The 10,520-nt window shown below is 42.0% G+C and overlaps 1 protein-coding gene across 2 annotated transcripts in view; it reads right to left on the reverse strand.

Moving 5' to 3' along the window:
- The window catches only part of LOC147310011 (thyrotropin-releasing hormone-degrading ectoenzyme-like), a 287,532-nt gene extending 277,703 nt beyond the window's left edge, over window positions 1-9,829 (reverse strand). The window contains exon 1 of one of the 2 annotated variants that reach the window (XM_086270080.1): window positions 6,635-9,825. In XM_086270080.1, coding sequence (XP_086126206.1) covers window positions 6,635-7,129 — 495 coding nt within the window. In that variant the 5' untranslated portion in view covers window positions 7,130-9,825. Of the gene's footprint in view, window positions 1-6,634 lie in introns of both variants that reach the window. The other variant, XM_086270081.1, reaches the window with a different exon arrangement.
- Window positions 9,830-10,520: the final 691 nt, after the last annotated feature.

Here is a 10,520-nt window from a genome sequence, read left to right on the forward strand (position 1 = left end):
TTAAATACAAGTTTCTTAATCAAATAGTTTACCCAGCTTTTAAAAGGCTTAAAAAATATTCTTTCTTGGTTTTACTTATGCAGGTGGCAGTTTGTAGGACTTATGGCACTGCTAAACTAAGTAACACAGGTGGTTTATAGATGTTTGCTGACTGTTGCTGAGGGAAATCAGTCACAAAGAGGACGCTGCACCAAAAACCTCCTTGTGATTGCTTTTGCTAGTGGATTGCCAACACAAACAAACTAAGGACTACTGCAGCACTCTACTGATGACCAAAGCGAGAAGGGCTACAATGTAGCACAGTGTACCTCTTTGCATTCAGTTTCACCCACCAATAGGAAGCATTCTCTTGTAACCACTTGCCAACTAGTTGGGGAATACATATTTTTCCCAAGAAACTGGTGGTGACCAGGGGGTAACTGACCAGTCTCTAGGCCTGCGTGACTGTTTCCTTATCCGGTTCCGGACGACAGAGGCTTTAGCCAATCCCTGCCACCATAAAGCAGGGTAAACCCTGGACAAGTCACCTGTCTCCAAAGAGTGTGTATCCTTTTGTAGGCCAAAAGGTCCAACATTGGTAACATGTGCTGTTTGGTGCCTAATTAAACGGCATATAAAAACACATAGAAATAGCAGGTAAGAATGACATTTAAAAAATTCACAACTGGTGCACAAATAAAAGTTGTAATAGAAGTAATTTCTAATTTCTATTGGATAATATAGTTTGTAAAAACATGTCTCATGTTAAATTTTAAAGTGTATGCATATGGCTATGTCCTGAAGGCAGTTCACATTTTGGGGTTTACACAGGTCAAAGAACAAGCAGAAGGCCACAGCTTCTGTTCAACCTCGTTATGTAACATGTGGGTCCTTTTAATTTTTACTCTTTTTGTGCATTACCAAGTTGCACCTTTCTCTTGGTATTTTACCCTGAAGTTATACTAAATTCCTTGTGTGGATCAAATAATTAATTAAAATGAATTCAATTAGTCATCATTATAAACATGGATGAGTAGCAGTGCATGATGGGAACACGCCCGCAGCAGCAGGAACAGTTTGGAACCTTTAGGTTGTTCCGCTGTCACACGTCAGCGACCCTAAGCCAATCAAACACAGTGTGTGTGTGTGTGTGTGTGTGTGTGTGTGTGTGTGTGTGTGTGTGTGTGTGTGTGTGTGTGTCCTTTGATGAAAGAACTGATCAATACGAACAGAGCCTGCTGACACAGAGAGGAAACAGTGGAGATTAAAAGGATGTTTTTCAGGCTTTTCTGATGAGTCAGCTGACACAGCGGCACGCTCTGAGATGCCTTCAAAATGTTCTGCTCAAATAAATGTTGTTTAATTGTTTGTTTCTTGGTGCTGGGTTAGATTTCTCAGCTAACAGAGAGTAACACTGAGCCTGGGGTGCATTTTATTTAGCTAATGTGGCTGCTCGCTTTCATCATGCTTGTATCTTCATTACGTCTCAGTTTCACTCGGTGCTCATGTGACAGAGAGATACAAGGGGAGGAACTCTTTTTAACATGCATGCTGTCCTCCCTCACTGCAAAATCATTTTGAAGAGATGGCAACTAGCCATCAAAAAATATAGAAACTGACTGTCAAATACGTCCAAAAAATGGGTCAATGTACAGAATCTGTGGAGCCTCAGGAGTAGAAAGAAGTTGGTGAAGATGACTTTAAAACAGATTTCATTACCACTCGGTGATCTATGCCTGACTGGAGAAACCAGTGAGGTCTAAAAAGTCTCCCAGTGTTAATGAACCCTCTGACACTAAGCACGCCCCAAGATCGGACCACGAGGAAGCGCAGGAAGCTCACATTCTTATTAGGGAGGGCTTTCTGCTTCACACCAATGGGCTTCAGCGACAAGTGTTGCAATCATAGTTGGCCTTAAACTTAACCCTGAATTACTTGAACACGGCCCAATGAAAATATCAATATGTTCTCTAAAAGAACATATACCCTGAAATATTTTACATTCCTACTTTATCATACTGTACATATATTTTTTCACAATATAATTGGAACAGAATACAGACCCTTTACTAAAACTTAGCAAAGCTAAAAAGTAAAGTTTGGTCACCTTTTATACCATCAGCATCATCCATTAATAAATCAGCCTATTAACGCTGCCATATGATGAGAGATGGGCGACATATTGGACAGATCACAGGGCTAACACACCCAACCAAACCCCACTAACTGCATGTCTTTTACACTGTAGGAGGAAACTGGAGTGCTCACACATAGAACATGCAAACTCCACACAGACCACACACCCCAGCCAAATGATGGATTCAAACTTATTTGAACCCTGCTGTGAGGCAGATTGAACCACTGTTCCACTGTGCAGCCCCCAACAACAGACTGCAATCCAAAAGGCTGACTAGATATTTGACTGGGTGAGATTTTAACTTTTTAACCCCCCAAAAATGTTCAGGAGGAGTGAGTCACATAGAAAGACTACATCGTTCTACACAATCTAAACCATATTAGAAGAACACCGAAACATAGATATATTCTCAAATACAAGGCACAGGGAACAGCACTCCCCAATGTCAACTTAGTCTTTATAATGTATTTAAAGTATCACATTTAACATGTTAACATGTATCAGGGCAGCAATGAACCCCAAAGGCAGGATATTAGGGCTATATTTTAGACACATGCTAAACAAGCCTGGAGTCCTTCCAACCTTCCAAATCAAACTCTTTATAGTTCTGTTATAACATTCCCATTTTCCTAAAGTCTAAGGCTATCATTAGGTTGATCCAACCGTAACCCTAAACAGGTCACAACCTACTCTGCATCTTGACCTTGACATAACAAAGTGTGGAAACCCTGAGCTCATTTTCATTAAGGTTCACACAGCTGCCCTTCATCAATACTTGTGCTGCCCTCAGTCAGCTGAAACCCCCAGATTAAAAGAAGACAACTAATTTCAGCTTCTATATTCCAACACAAACTATTTTTACAGTTAACTAGTATAATTGTCTATAAGTGATTGCATGTTATTTTCACATATTTCAAATACAAGTGCATTGTGCTACACAACCAGTTTAGCAACCACGGCGTGTTGAAGTGATTGCACTATTAACCACTTTAACACAATGTAAAGCCGTAACCTTCATCTCTTTTAACAATGACACACAGCGGGTGGCGAGTATATGCACAGGAAAAAAAGCAATAAAATCATATATATTAAATTCAGATATCAAATCCATCTCAGCTTGAATGGGCATGATGTGTCAGATTTTACTGACTACTGTACAGGCATTGCAATTCAAAGGGTGTTGAAAATTTCCCCATGGGACATGCTTGTGTTTCTGCGCTCGGAGCTCCTCATCTCTTCATCTCCTCTGTGGTGCATTTAAGCGATTGGAACATCCAGCGATTTCCAGGTCACAATCAGAGGATGTAGGAAGGAGGACTGGAGGAGGAATAAATTAGCCAAATGGCAGGCGCGCCTGCATGTTAATTTTACTTGACATGGAGTTAAATCATTGGCTGTCTGGAGGGACTGAAATCTGGATAAGAACTGACAGTGTTTGGCAAGTTGGGGAAAATGGTCAGCCGACATCTCCAGACCGAAAACCTTCACTTCACTTCGTCTCGAATGCATTTTGCATTCAATTTCTTTGAATCTGTGAATTAAGCTCTCTTTTCAGGAGTGTTTATCCCTCCCCTTGCTACCAGCCGCATCTATTTTTATTCACATTTCTGTTTTCTGGCCTTTCAACATCTTGACATTTTTTTCTTTTCATAATGCATTAACTCTGAGGATACCTTAGGAGACCTGCCTGGCACCCGACAGCACCTCTTAATTCACAGTGTGCCCTGACACAAACACAAAAGGGGCTGCAGGGTTTTTAATTGGCCTCTGCCCAAATTAGACAGATTTATCCTTCTCTCACATTAGCCGAGATGACCAGCCTGAAAAATCACGTTGCTCAGGCGTTTCTCTGAGGCTTTCTCTCACCACGCACTTGTCTCCGAAATTGGGCTGAAACAGCAACTTTGACGGTTAATTAGCCTCGTTAAAGAAACCTCCGAGGCCAAATCTGGAAATAAACATTCTTTGTTAGAGAGCGTCGGGATGCTTTCAGCACAGAGCAGACCACTGGATGCAAACAAGGAGCTTTGTTTGGAACATTATCAAAAGATCAAAACGTCTACATCAACAGGCTGCACCGCACCAATCTCTGTTTCATGATGTAGACTTTGTACGGAGCTGGATTCAACAGTAATTAGATCATGACTGACCATTCTCAATAACAATAACATGACTGCAAATAAGTTACTGCAAACAAGTTTAGTCCAACCATCATCCAGTTTTATCTCAAACAAGTCAGCTCTCAGGAATCTCTCATTCTACTATTAGAGTTGAGACGAAAAGATGTTACCGCTGACATCAACTCCCTTACATGCATTGTGGCTACAAGTCTTCTGTTACAAGGTTTCTATTTGGGGATGCAAAAAATGATATTAATAACAATATATAAATAAATAAATAAAATAAACTTCTGGATTAATGGGGTAAGTTAGATCTCCTCAAAATATACCACCTGTTCATAAACAGCTCCACTGGCTTCCAGTTCAGCTCCGTGTCAATTTAAGATTCTGCTTCTCACTTTCAAAGCGCTTCATAACCTCACTCCCCCATATTTATCTGATCTTCTCCATACATACTCACTCCCTTGTACACTCCACTCTTCCTCACCTCCTCTTCTTTCTATTCCACCTGCTCGGCTGACTTCTACGGGACTCAGAGCTGCCCTGAGACTTTGGAATGCACTTCCACCTCGGGAACTCGGCTCCACACTACAAACTCTCTCTCCACTTTTAAATCACACCTTAAAACCTATTTGTTCAAAATTGCACACCCTTCATCATGATTCCATTTCAGTCTATTTTTACCTTGTTTGGCTTTTATATTTTTATACTTGTTTTTATTTTTCATTGACCTGTTTTTGTACTAATGTAAGGTGACCTTGAGGGTCTTTAAAGGTGCCTATAAATAAAATGTATTTATGTATTATATTTATGTATTTATTATAAAATTAAATGTATTCACATTATTATTATTATTATTATTATTATTATTATTATTATTATTATTAATAGTAATAATAATAATAATAATGATAATAACCTAATCTGGTATGGTTAGGGGTGGGGTCACTGGTATCCAATTCAATTCTGCCAAGCTGCCTACTATCTTAAATTTCATATAAGAACAGCAAATAGAAATTCAGAATTACTCATTAAATTGGGGCATTCATGCTCCCAACGGGAGTAACTATTGTCATTTTAAAGGTTCAAAAGGCTTTGCTGCACTACCTTCTCAAGAAAATTGTAAATCTCCAAGAGTTTAATTCATGCCTGAAAGAAAAAGTACCCAATTTAAAACTGGCCAGGAATAGTGTTGCTGACATTTCATGGACCCGGAGACTTCAGCTGTAGTAATGAGATGCAATACCAGTACTCATCTCTATTTTTTGTAACTTAGTAGACAAAAACAGCCGTAACCAACAGCAACCAATGCACAGCCAATATAGCTAATAATCTACCAGCATTGCCCATTTCATAAAGTTGAGTTTATTTAACTATTATTTGACTATAGTATGTCTAGTGTTTAAGAATTGTTGAGTCTGGACTACGATGTAGAGGGCTTCACAGCCAAGACCTGATCCAGTAACAAAGATGTAAATTTGTTCCATTAAGCTTAATTGTGTCAATCAGGGTCTTATTGTTACTGGTGTGGGTCTCAGGTTTGGGGTTCAGTCACACCTGAATGGATTCAAACTAATTTATGATTCAATGTCTGTGTTTTGAGGTAAGAGGTACGTTGAAGTAATGTCCATCATATCATTTGTTAATGCCATGAAAAGGTTGCCACAGTTGAAGGTGTCACATTTCAACTTCTTTCAGAGCACTGAAAATCTAGAGTTGTGTAAGAAGCATTAAATGTCTCAAATGCAGTGCAGTGCAGAGAAAGGTTTAATTTTATAATCTGCTGTACATTAGAAAAGGTTCTGAATAGGATAGCATGAAGTCAAAAATCAGGAGAAGCAGGTTGGTACCTGATTTAAAGTTGGGTTTTTTTTCACAAAACACTGGAAATACTCAGGCTGGCTAAGGCGAGGATACTGCTGGGGTAGAGCGTACAGGTAAACACTCTCGCTTTTGCTTCTTTGTAAATTCAGCAGACGGTTTGCTATTCTAACACAGGCTCAGTTTAACCTAGTGTTTGGGATCTGGCAGGCTAAAAATCCAAAGTTGGACTTTTTTATTCTCACATTCAACTCTGTCAAGTGAGCTGAGGAAAAGCTCTGGGCTGTAATCATCAGTAAAAGCAGCTTATATTTGGTGTTTGGGTTCTTTGATAAGTCTAATTGATTGCATTTTGGAACAGGTCTGATTATTTCGGGTGGGTCTGTGCCTAAGTAGATTTTGAACCAAAAACCTAAAAGAACCTAAGAACCTAAAATTTTGGACAACCCCAAGCATGTTGGTCATTCAGTTTGTAAAAAGTGACATTACCTAGGAGTCCTTGGGCTCTAGACTGCTACATGCTTGAATTTAAATTATCACTATCCTCACTGTGAGCAAAAACAAAGCGCCAACATACCTCTAAGCGATCAGCGTGCAGCACAATAAAACGGGTGGCATTAATGCACTCCAGCTCAATGCTGACTTCGCCAGAGAAGGTGAAGTTATCCATGTAGACGGCAAGCCGCAGGTCGTAGTGCCGAGGCCTCACCGAGCCTGGTAATCGTGAGTTTCTCCACGGCTGGACCACCTCTTCGTCCCCTTTCTCCCCCGTCCTTTCCCCTCTGCCTCCATTCAACTTTGCAGACCCACCGGGGCCTCGGGAACTCGGCTCTCCAGTTGATTCATCGCGATCTCGTGCACCACAGTCCTCAAATTTGACGTTGAGCGCAACGGCTACTGCTGTTACGATAATGAGGGTGAGTATGGAGAGGGCAAAGCCCAGCACCAGGCGCTTGTGCACCGTTATGTGGCGCTCAGTGGTTCGAGGCCGGACCACCACTGATTCTGCCCACTGATCCGAGAGGCCACGGCCGTTCCGCATGGCTCCCGGGCTGCTGTCGTTTAGTCCCATTTAGCTTAAAATGTCACTAGAACAGCAAAGAAATAATGTCAAAGTTCAGCAGCAGAAACAGATTCTGATTCAAAAAAATATTCATTTATGCACAGGTCAGATTTCAGCTTGTTTACAGTAAACTTGATGTGATTGAATGTGTTTTGATCGTCCAAAAGATTCCAGTCTTGATTCAGCCTGTCAGCCTATCAGTCTGTGCTGATGAAACTCCAGCAGTTATATATCTGAAAAACTGAACTCTGACCTTGCTGCTGATGGACTGTTATGAACGTCCTTGAGTTCTGCCTAGATGTGAAAAATCAGCACTGCTGCACGTCTTACATTTCAGGCAACCAAACTGAAAAAACAGAAAAAATGAGATGGTCATGTGCGTTTTGGTTTTGCGGTGAACAGAAACAAAAAAATCAATGCTGCATGGCTCGATTTCAAGAGCAGTGAAGCCTGAGAAGGAGAAGGAGGAGAGGGACAGAGCGGAGGAGGTATGCCGTTGAGGATGTGGCTATACAGTGAGCGTATCATCCATAGACTGGAAATCAGCTGGGTAAGCTAAACACTTAACCACCACAAGGTATAAAACTGGGAATAAAGCCTTATGCTGTAAAAGCAACCTTATCTGGATTTCCTCTCAGATTATAAATTCAAGTCAGTTATGGATGATGGAAATCATCAGTTTGAACTTTAAAAACGGTCACGTTACCAAGTCAAAGACCCTCAACCAAAGTCTGAACGAACACAAGGGGGTTAAAGCGGCAGGTAGTTTTCCCAAGGTACGAGTAAAGTTAATTTGCTCTGAGTTAAAGCTCTTACACATCCGCAATAAACCATAAATAAATCCCTTTCGGACTATTATGGGATTGTCATAATGTTACAGTCGAAGATTATAATAACTTACAAGACATTAAGATGTGTTACAAGTCTCTTGTATGATTGCATTTAAGGTTTGGAATCAAATGAAGACTTAATCAAATCAAAGTCACACCAGAATATGTTCAGATCTTATTTTGAGTAAAATAAAGTTTTGAATTCGGATCTTTGTCAAGAAATCCAGTTTTTGTCTTTGTTTTTTTTTTTATTACAAGCTCGAGATTAATTTGTAATTACTCAGTTTTCTTAGGGCTTTGTCCCAAAGCAGAATACTTCAGTAATCTTGTTTTTAAAGTACAGTTTTGTAGTGACTTCTCTGTCACACAAACTTAAAGTTGCTGTTAAAAATTGAGGAAGCGCCTCCGTTTGACCCCTTTTCTCTGATGGATTTCAAATTAAAATTAGCTTTGCTGCTGATAAAGGTGTAGTTTAAAAACGGTAATAACTCTCTGGCTGCGGTCTGTGTCTATAGCACTCGGTTTCTCTCTCTCTCCTTTCCCTCTCCTGAGGGGGGTTAAGTGGATAATTTACGGCCAGCATGTGGGTTTATTTCACCGTGGAGGAGATAATTCACTCGGCTACTCCACGAGGTCTAAACGATCCCAGCTTTCCAGCTCATGAGCCTGACGGATGGAAGCTGGATTAAAACTGATTGATAACCCAGGATTGTATTGATTACATGGATGCCGCTCGGTGGGGACAGAAATCCACAGAAAGAGCTGAAAACCCCCTTTTTAAAATCCACCATCAATTAATCAGTTCCTTCAGTGAAATCACTCAGATATTGATCATGAAGGTTGTCCAAACATTACAGGTTCATCGGTAAATATTATAAGAAGAAAAACTCCTCTGGTTCTCCGGTAACTTCTCTTCTCTCGCCCCCGCTAGGAAGCGATGATCTCCGTGTCCGTTTTAAACAGCAGTCGGTCCCCGAGGTGGAAGGGTACCTCTCCGGGGGTGATCCGCTATTAGTCAGACTCACTTCAGTCCAAAGGACCGCGCTTTCTCTGCTGCACGTCCCGTTTTCCTCGGTAACCCAGATGTGAACACCTGCTTTATACCTGCGGGCTGTTTCTGCTCCCGGGGAGGGGGCTGAGGTTACCGTCGGTCAATAAACTAACCCTCAAGTCCACCCGGGACGGTCCCGGGATTCGTTACAACACCGTTAGAAATCCATTAAGTGCGTGTGGTGGGGAAGAAATCCATCAGGGACATGACGGGAGTTCACAGATAAATGCCAGGAAGCTGTTATTGATCCGCTGGCACATGTGGGGATCCCGTTAAACCGCCAGAGACCAGATCCAGCTCACACCGATGGGATTAAACACCGGACCCGTTAATAATAACAGTAATAACAATAACGGGCCGATCGTTTAAAGAAGAAGAAAAAATGGACTAAAAAAAACAAACACGCCGGAGGTCAGAGTCAGCACCGGGGACGGTGCACGGAACGATCCTGGAAAGCACCGTTAACAAATCCCACTCAGCACCAGGTCCTGCACACTCCAAAGTAGGATCAGACCTTGCCGGGTGGATTATCCCGCGTTAACGCCGGGCACGAGCCCCTCCGGTGCTCCTTTAATAAACCCTATCTTCCTCAACTTTTTCAGCCCACGGAGAGCCGCTGCTTCTCTCTCTCTCTCTCGCAGATGAGGATGACGGTTGATGATGATGGTGGTGGCGGCGGTGATGAAGCCTTCCTGTTTAGCATCCCTTCGTGCACTGAAGAAAGTGACGCTTGGTGATGGAGGTGAGGAAGAGTCTCGTGCCGCCCGTTCAGCAGTGAGTATGTTTGCGGTGTGCGTTTCCACTTGAGCACGAGCTGCTGCTCCAACCAAGAGGCACGCGCTGACCGAGGGAGAGAGAGAGAGAGAGAGAGAGAGACCGAGAGGGAGGGAGGTGGGTGGGGGTCTCAGCGTGTGAAAGCTACACCTCCCCAGCGCTGTTCAAATCTATTCCGCTGTTTTCTCCTCTGCTAGCTCTGGATGACGAGAAACCAGACAGAAGAGAAATGAAGATGAAACAAAGTAAAGGTTCTCTGTGTGCCTCTCTTTGGTTTTACACGCATGCAGATTTATCTGGCTGTGAAGTAACTGAGCAATGGGCACCGGGGCCTTTCCTGTGCAGATTTCTCCCTAAATGAATGTGTCTGCTGAGATTGGTTTTTCATTAGTCACTTTACGTCCACTTGCTCTTATCTGCACTTCTGCATTTCAGTTATTCCACTTTTAATGCCTGAAACTAAATGCCTCAAAAATCACACTTTTTCCATCTCTGAGGGATTCAATGTGAAGCTGTAGACTCTGCAGCTGAACAGCTGGGCCAGATGTGGTACCGAAGAATCCCAGCACACAGGGCTGAAGTAACATTGTTGCTCCAATAAAGCTACATGTTCTTGGTTGTGTGTTGTGTGCAGTGCAGGTCCAGGCCAAAATTCAGATCATATTATAAAGAAAGCAAACACACGTCTTTGTTTTTTATTGGAATACCTGATGGTCGTGCTCAGTCAGCTGTGCAAATGTCTACT

Source organism: Aulonocara sp. 'chitande type north' Nkhata Bay, linkage group LG17, assembly GCF_057382095.1.
Source record: "Aulonocara sp. 'chitande type north' Nkhata Bay isolate Kocher_YH1m ecotype deep benthic linkage group LG17, A_spYH_male_GT1.1, whole genome shotgun sequence".
Classification (NCBI taxonomy): Eukaryota; Metazoa; Chordata; class Actinopteri; order Cichliformes; family Cichlidae; genus Aulonocara; species Aulonocara sp. 'chitande type north' Nkhata Bay.